The following is a 14,073-nucleotide window of genomic DNA, read 5'->3' on the forward strand; positions in this document are numbered from 1 at the left end:
GGGGTTTGTGTGTGTGTGTGTGTGTGTGGGGGGGGGGGGGGGGGTTGCAGAATTTTGTTGATATTTAAGCTATCTTTTGTATCATCAACAACATATTCTAAATAAAAGTAGCCTGGGCCTAATTATGGCATGAGTATTAGGGCAACACATGAAGAAAATTACTTTCTACTTCCATGCAGTTCTCAGCCCTATATCTAATAAACAAACAAAACAATAATACACTGTAAACAAAATAAAAAAATTAAGATGACACAGTCACCATAAAAGAAAACACTGGAGCTGTTTTACAGTGTTTATTGAGTGCTTAAAGATGTTTATGTGCCTTTTTGTAAAAGTAACGTTACGTGCACAGATGTGCTAATTGTCAAATGAATCCTCGCCGGATATCTGCAGGTCTGTTCCCAGTCGGTCTCACTGACCGCCGTCCAAGTGGCACTCCAAACCCAGGGTCGTGACCAGGTAATGGACCAATGGGGTCATAGCGTGGCCGGGGCAGAAGACCATGGGGAATGCCAGGTCGTTGGTCATATTCTCCACCGATGATGCCAGGGGGGTAAAAAGGTATGGGGAGAGGAGATGCAGGCAGAGGGTGCAGCGGGTAAATGGGAGGGATCTGGCAGGGGTGAGGGTTGGGCTTGAAGCGACTCATCTCTTTGCGCTGCTTATATCTCTTCTTGTAAAGCTGTCAGATAAAGAGAACAGGCCGCTAAATGAGTTTCAAATCACATCCACTTTCATCTTTAAGTGCAGTCATTCAGCATTTGATCAGAGGCGGAAAGAGTGCACAGCTTTATTACTTGAGTAAAAGTACAGATACCCTTTGCTAAATTTTACTCAAGTACAGTACAAGTAAAAGTACAACAGTCAGATGTCTACTTAAGTAAAAGTATTGAAGTACTTGTTTTTAAAAGTACTTGAGTATCAAGAGTACAAGAGTACATTTTCTAAATATTGCATTACTACTGCCACAGTGCTTACATTTATGTACAGAAACATCTTACATGGAGTTATGAAAAATGTTAATGTTAATACCTTGGAGAATGTAAAAGGAATTGAAAGTAAATAGTTTCATCATTTTCATCTTTTTACCATGTTGCCAGGGATGGGCAGTATTTCTAATACATGTATTTAAAATACGTATTTCAAATACAAAATACTATTTTGTAATTGAAACACTTGAAGCAAAAACTATCATTAACTTGTTCAGAAAATGTAAATAGTCTGGCGAGGTGGGGCCACAGGTTGGCACATTCCAGGGATGGACCTGCTGCGTCTTCGTCCATGGTTTTGTCTCTTATCTAAATCTAACCATGGAGTTGACTTTGGCGGAAAGCTGAAGGTGATTGCTGTCCCAATCAGTGGTTTGAGAGGGAAACAACAAATTGAGGGTTTCCGAGATTTTTCTTTTTTCCTTTTTTTTTAGAAGAAGTAACGGGTACTCACGGTTATGGATAGAAATGTAGTGGAGTAAAGAGTACAATATTTGCCATTAAGTAAAGTCATGAGTACTCCCCAAAAATGATACTCGAGTAAAGTACAGATCCCTCAAAACTGTACTCAAGTAAATGTACTCCATTACTGTCCGGCTCTGCATTTGATTAAATGTCAAGTAACATGACCAAATCAAAGTTGATTGCTTTTGCTAAGCTATGTAGTCACTGAAGGTACCAGGAGTAACACAACAGACTAAAAGAGGAACACACTTTTTACGGCAAACTAAGAATACAAGATTTCCCGGTTATTTTACCATTGAATTTACATAACCCCACGTAGATGTATTTCAAGGTCTATTGTAGTTGCTTAATGAATGTATAGAAAAAGGACAGCACTCAGTGAGTGATGTCCTTTTCCTATACTGTACATTCATTACACCACAGTAAAGATTCAGCACCCAGTTGACAGTAAAGAGTCAACACCCAGGGTGTTGATCTAAGTTATTGTACTTGCTTACCTCCTTCCATTCTGTATCTCTTGGTTCTGTGCGCTGGCTGCTCCAAGCTATGGGAGACATTAATGTAGGGTTTATCTCTTTGGTTGCAAGATGGGATTTTTTTCTGGTCAAGCACTGAGCAATTGGGATCCACATTGGGTTTGCCACATACTCCAGAGTACAATGCATATTAGGACTGGGGGGGTGGATCTATTTTTTTAGGCCATATCGCCCAGCCCTAAATGCATATCATGCATATGTTGTAATACAGTGCATCGTGATGCATTAGGATATCACAGAAGTATCATGATAGCATCATGATGAAAGACATTCCCTCATATTTATAAGAGAAATTAATTAATCTTTCAGAAGAAAGGCACTTTAAGTGCGATAACCATTAGAATAAAACAGCACGAGTTTGTAATTTCATTGCAGCTGCGGTCTACTCACACTGTGTAGTTTCTGCATTAATATTAATCATCTACAGAAACCAGCGGTGAATACACATATAAATAATTAATGAAATCACAATACAAAAGATCAAAGTACTAAGAAAGAATAATGAAAAAAACATTACTGTGATCCAATGATACATAGTCATTTTAGGATAGTCTCCTTCTGTCACTTATTCAGAGTGGTTGACATGCTTTTTTATGTGGTCATCATCAAATCATAGTATACAATGATGCATTCTAAAATTCAGACATGTCATCCAATACATCTGTATGAAATAGAGACACATGTTAAATACTGTATTGGATACAGAATAACCGTATGCTGCATATAGCAAGAATCAGGAGTAATTTTGTCAGCTGACAAATAATGTTCTTCATGAGTACTCGATTGGCATTGGAACCGTACCTCTGAAATCCCTGTGAAAGAGGTGCCTCCAGAGAGAGGGGTCTTCTGTGGTGACGCGGAGGTCTCTGGTCACGGCCGAGAGCGCGACCACAGAGGGCACGTCCAGCAGGCGCAGGATCCTCAGAAGCATCTCTGGAGGCAGGACTGGCAGACCGAATAGCACAGGGAGGCCCATCGCTGCGGGAGGAAGCATGGGCTAAAACTGTCAGTCACTGGGTATTCATCACGATGATTAAAGCACCATGCATGTGTACTCATTTTTTACTTTTGTCATTTCATTTTTAATGACTAAAATTACTAAAAATGACTAAATGCTCTACTTACACTTTTTTTTTTTTTAAATCGTTTATATTTACTACATTTGAATGCTAAATAGTCACAGTTTGCTGAACTTTTCCACAGAGTGCAGTAACACTCAAAATAATACATTTCACACCCTGAACGCCAACACCTCAGAAGTGTGGGTAAGCAAAGCAACCACCAACAGCCATTACAAGGAGATCTTGAGACAAGATACCAGTGAGAAACACTTCTAAAGCAAGTTTGTATTTTGTGCAATACATATTAAGGTATATTGTGAATATTATAGAATTAGGAAAAAATCATTTTAACAGTAGCAATAGAACATCTAACACATGGTATGTAAAACAGATTGATTCCATGTTTGTTGTGCAATGAGGTTTTTAAGGATTTTGTGCGTCTCAGTGGCTATCTGCAAGTACTAGCATCAACCAGAACATCTCAGTACCTTGCCGAGCAGCTGCCATCAAAGGGTAGACAAGTTGGTCTTTAAAAATACGTGAGAGCTTCCTCAAGTCTTTGTAGACAGCTGCAGCATTTTCACCTGATATCAAAATATATACATATAAGTATATACATATAAAAAGGCAAAAATCACACAGTAAATTGTGCATAACATGATTTAAGAAAGATTGCAGGATATGCTAAAGATAAGATAAGGTACAGTACAGCTCAATCTCTCTTCAGCACAAACCTGCCCAGTGTTCGGTCACAAAGGACGATGCTTTCAGCTCCAGCTTCCTTGCATTGTCCACTGTGCCATTCATCTTCAAAGTGGCTGCAAATTGAATAATTAAATAAGCACCATCAAGCTGCTGCAGGACATCCAAAACCATCTGTGCTTTATATAACAACCAGAAGAACGACAATTAATTTTAGCAAAAACATATGCTTATGTGACACACTGTCCCTCTTCAAAATAAATGATTGCCTGGGACAGATTTAGAATGCAGTAGTTGTGAGGAACATTAGGAGAGTAGCTGATCTTTCTTCCTTGATCTTGTTTTGTTATAACAGGAACTAAAATAATGTTTTAAGAGGCACTATGATGGAGTTTGTGTAGATTTAGAAAGCTAATTTACAAAACTGACATCAGGCCTGCCTTGCAAACCTCAACAACTGCACAGCTGCCACTAGTGAAAGCTACCTAGCTTGTTAATTGATGTATTCCTGTGTTGTATTTGGCAATGTCCTGCTGTAAAAAGCGGTTACATTTCTGCCGGATTTCCAACTTAAAACATCAAACTACATAGCGTGACAACACATGACAGCGTGCCTGTCCTTCTCACTAGCCAACCAGGTGTTCATTACACATGACCATGCACCGTCAAAATGAATCTGTACATCACAGCAAGTACTAGCTACCTGCAAAACATCCCATTACAAATAATGTAGTAAAAACAGTTTTCAGTCTTGGGGACTGAGTGGGCAGGCCAATGATTTGTGAACTCACCATTGATGACCAGCACGGAGCCCATAGGGACACACACAACCACGGCCAGACTGTTTTCACAGAGAGGGTGTGTGTAGTGCAGCCTATACATGCCCCCTGGAACTCGCCACCCTGTGGGCATTTCACCAGCTCTGCCTTCTGTCCCCTACACACAAGCACATCACCATTACGTTTCAAACCTCATGATTTCACATTATCAAAAAGGCAAAACCTAAGTTGAGGTTAAGGTAGAAAAGTTCAAGTTAAACTTAAAGTTGACTGATATTTAGCAAACACTTTTATCCAAATCAACACGGACTAGCAACAGTAGGAACCAGGGACTGAAAACAGTGTTCCAAGGACTGTCCTCCAAATGGTAACCGGTTAGAACATTATAGTAGAACGGTTAATAACGTTACTTTAAAAATGACATTGCCTTTACAAATTGATCTATGGCCGGTGGCACAATACTATAGCCTTTTTACCCAACAGCCTTTAAGCTTAAATCAAAGCACATTTATCAAGGCCAACTGTTAAAAACACTGTGCCTGAATTCAGGCGTGGGGATGTGGAAATGGCAGCCTGTGTTGGATTGGATTTTAAAATCCTTTTTATCAACTCATAGTAGGTCTAGCCTACTATTCAGGGGAGACACTGATTCATAAAATAAAATCCATTCTATAAGGGGTCTAGGGAACACTGTGTGACTTTCCAAGCCTATTGACTGAAGAATAATATTCAAAGAAAGGTTAATCGGAACGATTAATACCGTTATTAACTGGTTATCTAAAATTGAAAATAGCGTTTTCACTCCGGAACAAGTTAAATTGGTTTTGTTCCCGTTTTCGGTTACGTTCATCCAAAAATGTTGTTCGTTTTGGTTCTCATTCTCGTTAACCTAATCCCTGGTGGGAACTGAGCCCGGGTCGACTGAGGTGGAACAATGAATTTTTGCTCAATCTATCCAGAACTAGCCCTGAATGCTACCTACATGATTTTTCTTTCTATGTACGAAATTAAATTCAAGTGAATCTTGACTGTCACTTATCTTAATATAATAAACAGATACTACAGGGCGTAAAATGATACCATCCTCTGTATAGAAAATAGTTGGGCGTGCTACTCTGAAGCTACAGACCTCACCTGTGAAAGGAAGCCTGTCTCCAGCATGATGAGGTGCAGAGCCACCATGAGGCAGTCGTTGGAACTGCTGCTCTGGGCGCTGTGGTGCAGCAGCTCCAGAGAGTGGGGGACCATCCCGTCCTCAGCCTCACTGCACAGCATGGGATCTGGGATGAAGGGACCCGAGAGAGCGTCTTCGTCCATCTCGAGGTCTGCCTCAGCGTCTGGGTTGGACGAGCTGTTCTGGCTAGTGCTGGGGCCTGGCTGCGAGACACATAACACTTAAATAGAAACTGTGGTTTTGAAATATTTCCTACCATTTTATACCTTGTATGCGTCTATAGTCTGTGCTAACAACAGAGTTAAAGTAATATTCTATCCTACATTGAGTGCATGTCGTGCATGTTGTGTGTGATGTCTGTATGCTACTGAGACCCATGAATTTCCCCTTTGGGATCAATAAAGTATCTATCTATCTATCTATCTATCTATCTATCTATCTATCTATCTGACTAGGGTTAATACAGGACTTCAACTAACAAGTAACTAGATTGGCCATTTGACAGTCATCTCTGAAACAAAAAAAACAAAAATGAAACAAAAAACATGTACCGTTTTTGGTTACTAACAAACGCTAAACATTCAGTTTGCATTACATCTGAAAAAAATCTGTTCTTATTAATGTGCCTTTTACATATTATTTGCACTGGTAAAGCTTGGGTCAAATTTTCGGAGCCTTGAGCTACTTCACCATAATGAGAGCTTTGTGCCATTCTGACCCTTTTCTCAGAGAGACCTCGGAAGAGGGGACTGTGGCATGACTCAGCAGTTTTCCCCAAGAATGTTAACCGTGTAATACCCTACAGTACATGCCAAGTCCAGACAGTCAATGAAGAATTAAATGTACATGCCTCAAAACTCTTTCATCCAATGAATTGACAAAAACTTCTGACAGCAGCATTTATGTTTTCAATTCAGTTTGGAATAAAGTAGGGCAGAAAACTTTCACACAACTTTAGTAATATGATCACTCCTTTAAAACAGCTCAATGACATAACTGGGACAGGCATTCTAAAGGACAACATTTCACATTGTATACTGTACAGTAACTAACCAAACCATCACAGACAGTTATTCAAGAAATGTTCTTGTGCGGTGTACTGTACATACAATTACAATTACAAACATCATATACTATCCTAGATTTTAAATATAATAAGAGAGCATAACATAATTGATTAGTATTCCATTAGACAAAATGTTGCAATACATGTGTCAGCTAAAAATCAAACTAAAACCTAGTCTGTCCTCTATTTCCTTACCTCTGCAGAGTGTTGTGGGGCTGTAGATGTGGAAGGTTCCTGCATTTTATGGGGCACCTTGCTGCTGGAGGTGGGCACCTGTGATGTGGATGAGGATGATGCTGCTGGTGCTGCTGCTGGTGCTGGGCACGTCTGGGGTAGAATGACACAAACGAGGTCGCCAGAAACGATCCCGCAGGAGGCTAGCGTCTGCCCCGTGTCAGTTAGGGGTTCCTTTCCATTTAAGGACAGGCCAAAATCTGTATCCGAACTGCACACAACAAGAACATAAGGGAGATGTTGTTTTAATGATAAATGCCCATTGGCAAATGCTCAGTCTTCAACCTATAAAGGAGGCCGTTTGAAAATGTTTGCTTGAACAATGAAAGTAAACTAATAAATATTGATGTAAAAATGTACACAAACAGTTATCCTGCCCCCTTTCTATAAGTGGCTCTACCACCAACATTAGCCTGGAAATATGCAATTTTGTATTTCTGCCATAGTATATTATTAACATTATGATGTCATAGAGTTTGTTTGAGTATTACCCATCATGCCTGATTGACATAATAAGCATTTACATGCATTACTGTTGCTAGAGCACATACCTGAATCCACAAGCTGGCAGAAAAATTTCCTTGATTTGGATTGTCAGATCAGTCAGAGTGGCCTGCTCTCCTTCCAGCTCCATAGGACTGGTCTGTTTACCAACTCTAACGCGCAACTTCATTTTTTTCAGCGTGGGTAGGCCTACAAGACAGAGCCAAAAATACAAGTTCAGACGTATGAGGAAATTCGACTCGTATCCAGAATCATGTCTATCTGATTACACCAATTAAATGTGCATCAAAGGTTTTCTTGTTCATTTTCAACTTGGCTGTAACAGATCAGATCTAGAACTGGCCACCACCACCACGCACTATACTAAATTACCAGCTGACTCATCCTGATCACGAGTGATTATTAGTAGGCTACATAAACAAGTGCTAGCTGCTACTGGGCTGCAGCCAAGTCAGAAAGAAAGTGTTTCGTTTTCGTTTCGAGGAAATTGACAGAGAATGCAACAGTGGCGTAGAATATTTAAGATATCCATTACTCATAAAATTGACTGACTAGTAAGCATAAAGTTACGTCGCTAATCTCTCAAAATCACATTGACGTTTGCATCTGACAGTCAAGTTAATAGCCGATGGAGCGTGCAATAAATATATTGAAATACACTGTTTCTTCTTAGTATTACAATGTGTAAATGCAACCAAACCAGACCTAGCATGTATTGTTGTAGCTGTGTTGACAGTGGTTGGGATGCAAGGCACTGCTAGCTAGCTAGCGTTAAATTAACGTTACAACAACTTCTGATAATCAGCCTTAAGAACTGTCGCTCTACAACTTACTGAATAAACCCCATAGCATGGGTGAATCAATTTTACTACTGGTGTAAAAGTATGAGTCTCTCTACATTAATGGGACTAGTAAGGTTAGTTAGCTAGCAATAACTTTGATAACGTTAGCTAACACTGCACTACAACAACTACTGTATGCAAATCATGCTGGATTAAAAAAAGCTTTAGGACGAATATCTAACACGATACTTTAAAATCATAGAACGTCCCTAAGGTGGAAACAACAGAATTCTTTTCAATGACGAGAATTAAAGAAAAAAAAAGTATACCTATTTAAAGTGGACTTCTCTACTGACAGCCAGCTAGACTCACGCTAGACTTCAGGGATGCACAATTTTGACCATTATAAGCCGCCGTAGTTGTCGGTATTTTCGTCTACGTAGACTGCTGCTGTCGGCTGTCATACATACGGCAGTATTTCTGAACTTGGAATATTAACTAATTTACATTTACAGAGAATCTCAAAATGAGTCGAACATACAATGACGAACTACAGTATCTGGATAAAATACATACAAATTGTTGGAGGATCAAGAAAGGATTCGTTCCCAACATGCAGGTGATGCAGCTGAAGAAACGTGATGGCACCATTCACTAGTTAGCTAATGTTAGCTAACGTTGATATCTGCCATATCTGTTCGCTGACGTTAACATACAAGCTAGCTAACTTACTGTAGTTGACTAAAGTAAGGGGTCTAGGTTACTAGTATAATTTACTTAATTCATTAGTTCAATTCTGTGAAAGATAGTTAGCTAGCTAAAGTTCGATGTAATGGGCTAGCTAAAGTTCGATGCAATGGGCTAGTTAACATTGCCATGTCAGTCACTAACATTGTCAGTCAGTCTACTAGTTGTGTTCAGACTTTTTGTAACTTATGTATTTCCACCTGATGTGTAGGTCGAAGGAGTTTTCTACGTCAATGACCCACTTGAAAAATTGATGTTTGAAGAGCTGAGAAATGCATGCCGAGGTGGAGGTAAGAAAGGCAACTTTAGGTTATGTTCTTAACTGTATTAGAAAAGTAGATTCACTGCATTTATTGTCATCCTTGACAAAATATCCAATTATTCATATCAGGTATTGGAGGTTTCCTTCCAGCCATGAAACAAATCGGTAATGTGGCAGCCCTCCCTGGAATAGTGCATGTAAGTCATTGACAGTAACACCACACACCAACTTGTAAGTGCTGAAAATGCAACAGTCAGTATTAAGAAACAACATTCATATCCACAGAAGTCCATTGGTCTCCCAGATGTCCACTCAGGTTATGGCTTTGCCATTGGCAACATGGCAGCCTTTGACATGAGTGATCCCAATGCAGTGGTCTCCCCAGGCAAGTATCAGGCCTGTTTCTCCTACACATTCCTGCAAAGTTTGAAATCAGAATGTGATCACATCATCTGAAGCTTTCATTTTTCATCGTCTCATGCCACTGTCTTTTTAAACCATAAACACAGGTGGGGTGGGCTTTGACATCAACTGTGGTGTGCGCCTGCTGCGGACCAACCTAGACGAGGGAGATGTGCAGCCGGTGAAGGAGCAGCTGGCACAGGCCATGTTTGACCACATCCCCGTCGGTGTGGGTTCCAAGGGAGTCATCCCGATGACTGCAAAGTAATAATGGCCGTTCAATAAGAATGCTTCTTATTATTAGAGATGTCAAGACACTTATGGATACATACTAACAGGGCTGTAATTCTGAATTTTGCTTCAAATTCTAAAAAGTTTGGAAAAATAAAACAAGTCAGCTCAGGTTCTCTTACAGAACATTCTTGACAATTAATCAGCAGCTCAAGGAAAAAATAGATCAAAACTATTTCACCTTTGAGAGTTATTGTGTCCTTGTTCTCATGCAGTGCCTCTGTAATGCGTAAGTGTATTTGACGCAGGGATTTGGAGGAGGCTCTGGAGATGGGAGTGGACTGGTCCCTGAGGGAGGGCTACGCCTGGGCAGAGGATAAAGAGCACTGTGAGGAGTACGGCAGGATGCTGCAGGCTGACCCAAACAAGGTGTCCTCCAAGGCCAAGAAGAGAGGCCTACCTCAGGTACCTCGCTGAGCACAACAGTCCGACAAGACACAGCTGACCCCAAGCAGACATGTTGGTCCCGACGACTGAAAGATGACAATTTTGATAACAATCAGTAAGACTGGCCCAAGTAGAGACAAATAAGATGATGGACCGAGACTGTGTTTACATGCACTTCAGTATCCCGGTTATGAGGTTTATCCTGTTTTGATCATATTCGGTATATGGTGTTTATATGAACACAGAGGAACCCAGTTATTAATATCCCTGTATACATGGCGAATGCTAGTATCCCAGTTACCAACAATAAAGTTCTATTAGCACACCTTATCCCAGTTTCTAATACAATAGCACATTTGCCTGAGAAACTGGTGTAAGGTGTATACATGGAACAGTATCCTGGTTTCTTTCAGAGTACTCTACCTAGCATAACCGGGTTACTCAAAACCGGGATAAGGGCTTGTCCGGGATTCTGAAATTGGGATATGATGTTTCAACACTTCAAAATCCCGATCATAACTGGAATACTGAAGTGCATGTAAACACAGTCAAAGATGTGCTGGTAGTTGACATACCATATGAGAAGTAATGTGTTTAACCAAAGGAGAGAAGCTGTAGCTGTGGCTACAAAATAATCCACAATACACTCCTTTGGGCCCCTAAAGATGTCAGCAGTGGCTTCAGCTCCATACACATAGAACATACAGTATTTAATTGATATCTGGTGAAGGCGTCATTAACGTTGTCTGTTTCAGCTGGGGACTTTGGGAGCTGGCAACCACTATGCTGAGATCCAGGTTGTGGATGAAATCTACAATGACTATGCTGCCAAAAAAATGGGTATTGACCACAAGGGCCAAGTCTGTGTGATGATTCACAGTGGCAGCAGAGGACTTGGTCACCAAGTGGCTACAGGTGGGCACATCCTTCTAATCTCAAATAATTACTAAAGACAATGTAATATACCTGAATGTTATGTTTATCGGTCAGTCAAAAACAAATGAAAGACCCTGTAAAAACAAAATCGGATATTTGTTTGGAAACCACCATTCCTGAAAAGGTAGTGAACTGTGTGGTACCGAATTGTGGAGTTTAGACTATTAAACAGGACATCAGTGTTTAATGACACTCCTCCTGTTATGTGACAAATATATTATATGTATAAAATAGGATTTACTTGTCTGGTCTAGTTACAAATACAGATTATTGCATTAGTTTACTATAGTGTTAGTAGATCTGTTGAACAGACATTTGGTAGATCTGTAAAACAGACGTTTGGTAATAGAATGGACCAGTAACACCATCATTATTTCATATAATTTTTGATATTCATTGTGCGTATTGCACATATATTTTCCTATGTAAGATGCCCTGGTGGCCATGGAGAAGGCGATGAAGAGGGATAAAATCATTGTAAATGACCGTCAGCTGGCCTGCGCCCGTATTGGCTCACCAGAGGGCCAGGACTATCTGAAGGGCATGGCTGCAGCTGGCAACTACGCTTGGGTCAACCGGTCCTCCATGACTTTCCTTACCAGACAGGTAGGGTGGAAGTAGGCAACTTGCCAAAAAAGAATGAAAGAATTCTTATTAAGAGAATAAAACATTCCTCCTGACAAGCCCTAACTCTCTATTTAGTTCTGCTATTAGTGTATAGACTTATTGTTTAAATACTGATGGCTGGCCTAGCTCGGAGAAGAAATGTAATTTATGAAGACTCACTCAATTCAATTTTCCTGTCCCTTTTCTTCTACACAGGCCTTCTCAAAAGTCTTCACGACCACACCAGATGATCTGGACATGCACGTGATCTACGACGTGTCCCACAACATTGCCAAGGTGGAGGAGCACATGGTGGACGGCAAGCAGAAAACTCTGCTGATCCATCGGAAGGGTTCCACCCGTGCCTTCCCTCCACACCACCCACTCATTGCTGTTGACTACCAGGTACTTCGCCAGGTTTTGTGCAAATTGTTTCAAATAATAAGCCAAAGTCCCCACACCCTATATTATTAAAGGATTATACACACACAGACCGACGTCTGTGGGGCTTAGCCGTCTAATTTTACAGTGTTCTGATGTTCCAGTAATGGGGCTCCAGTGATGTTGTTTTCAAACGGAATTGTTGTGACATTTTTAACCGTTGTTTTTTTTACCCAACCAGTTGACTGGGCAGCCTGTTCTGATTGGTGGCACCATGGGAACCTGCAGCTATGTCCTGACCGGCACAGAGCAAGGCATGACCGAGACGTTTGGGACCACATGCCATGGAGCGGTGAGGCTTCACAAAAACACACACCTCTTGAATATTTACCATGTGTTTTTCACAGAAAATGATCTACAGTTTGTTAATGCTGTTGTTTTTTTTAAGCATATCACCCAATAGTACATTATACTGACTGGTTTAGTTTTGTTGTAAAAATTGCATTAAGTTGAAGTTTCCAACCGGTTTTGTCCTGTAGGGTCGTGCTCTATCTCGTGCCAAATCCCGCAGGAATCTGGACTTCCAGGATGTTCTGGATAAGTTGGCAGACAAAGGCATCGCCATCCGAGTGGCCTCACCTAAACTAGTAATGGAAGAGGTAAAGTACAGAGGAACAAAGGGCATGATTGCTATAGTGATGGTTGTACAAACATGGATTCATTATAAATGGTAGTACGAGGAAGAGGGGGCTGCATTTCTACCTGCGCGTTTCAGAAAACGTTGCACTGATGGCCTTACATTTGATCCCACAGCTAATCAGAACTTGCCCCTAGATTTGGAGAATGCCCTAGATTTGGAGAAATTTTAATTCTCATAAGACCGTGGATGGAAATGCATGCAAATCCACATATTTTTTCCTGAATGTGCATAGAATTTGTGAATTAGCCATATTATTTGTTATTAAAGGTGCAGGTACTTAATTGTGTGAGTGTTTCAGAAACAGTAATCATGTCAGAAATTAACTTAAATATTACTAAATATTACTCTGTCTTGTGTCAGGCTCCTGAATCCTATAAGAATGTAACGGATGTCGTCAACACGTGTCATGAGGCTGGTATCAGCAAGAAGGCCATCAAACTTCGTCCCATTGCCGTCATCAAGGGTTAAAGGCTGAGGTCATCCTTAAGGACAATATTGCAAGCGGGTCCCAAGAATGGCACAGGAAAGTCAACAGGAAGTGAAATAGCTGAATTCCCAAGATGATGTGTTGCAGATGCGTTGTCAAACAGGATGGTAAACAGATGACAGAAGAGTCTGTTGTGCATCCAAGAACAGCTTCTTCCTGCAGAAAGGGCTTCCATCTGTTAATGGTGTGGTTCTATTCTATGGCAAGCAAGAGCACAGCTCAATAGATCTTTTTTTTTTTTTTTTGGACTCCTCAGTTTTCCCACCATTAAAGGGTAGGTTGCTTCAAGCCTCCTGTTTTTGTTGTGTGATAACTGCAACGCTGAGTTCATTGAGCAGGCAAAAGGAAAATCTAATAATAATAATAATAATAATAAAAACACTAAATTCAATCATGAATTGTCATTATTATTTTGACAGTACATTTTTTTGTACAAACTTTGGCAAAGATCACAGCAGAAAACATTCAGTGCAAGATATACTCTGCTCAGCCAACATCATGTTTTTACTGACTCAAGTATATCATTAGTGTTTTTTTGCTATCAACTTTCTGTATCAAAAATGTCTTCCTTTTCATTTGAGG

General features: G+C 40.4%; 2 protein-coding genes across 4 annotated transcripts; one reads left to right on the forward strand and one right to left on the reverse strand.

The window, feature by feature from the left end:
- Positions 1 to 279: 279 nt before the first annotated feature.
- fbxo7 (F-box protein 7) lies at positions 280 to 8,887 on the reverse strand. 3 transcript variants are annotated; one of them, XM_076296584.1, is made up of 10 exons: positions 8,869 to 8,887; positions 7,558 to 7,699; positions 6,968 to 7,217; positions 5,667 to 5,909; positions 4,545 to 4,689; positions 3,786 to 3,869; positions 3,540 to 3,635; positions 2,792 to 2,968; positions 1,952 to 1,998; positions 280 to 682 (listed from the first exon to the last, which is right to left on the reverse strand). In XM_076296584.1, exons 2-10 carry the CDS (start codon positions 7,677 to 7,679, stop codon positions 365 to 367), a joined length of 1,482 nt encoding a protein of 493 aa, XP_076152699.1. In that variant the 5' UTR covers positions 7,680 to 7,699; positions 8,869 to 8,887; the 3' UTR covers positions 280 to 364. The 3 variants fall into 3 exon arrangements, with proteins under 3 accessions (XP_076152699.1, XP_076152698.1, XP_076152700.1); XM_076296583.1 differs by lacking the exon at positions 8,869 to 8,887 and adding an exon at positions 8,622 to 8,684; XM_076296585.1 differs by lacking the exon at positions 8,869 to 8,887 and adding an exon at positions 7,883 to 7,900.
- On the forward strand, positions 8,723 to 13,882 carry rtcb (RNA 2',3'-cyclic phosphate and 5'-OH ligase). Its single transcript, XM_076296582.1, has 12 exons — positions 8,723 to 8,911; positions 9,251 to 9,329; positions 9,431 to 9,498; positions 9,587 to 9,686; positions 9,811 to 9,967; positions 10,243 to 10,399; positions 11,137 to 11,296; positions 11,748 to 11,923; positions 12,140 to 12,328; positions 12,546 to 12,656; positions 12,844 to 12,963; positions 13,365 to 13,882. Exons 1-12 carry the CDS (start codon positions 8,819 to 8,821, stop codon positions 13,470 to 13,472), a joined length of 1,518 nt encoding a protein of 505 aa, XP_076152697.1. The 5' UTR covers positions 8,723 to 8,818; the 3' UTR covers positions 13,473 to 13,882.
- The last annotated feature ends 191 nt before the right edge of the window (positions 13,883 to 14,073 follow it).

Source organism: Alosa pseudoharengus, unplaced genomic scaffold (assembly GCF_046254945.1).
Source record: "Alosa pseudoharengus isolate Yale_2024_CS ecotype anadromous, Long Island Sound unplaced genomic scaffold, YU_APseudo_1.1 YU_APseudo_1.1_scf_20, whole genome shotgun sequence".
NCBI lineage: Eukaryota > Metazoa > Chordata > Actinopteri > Clupeiformes > Clupeidae > Alosa > Alosa pseudoharengus.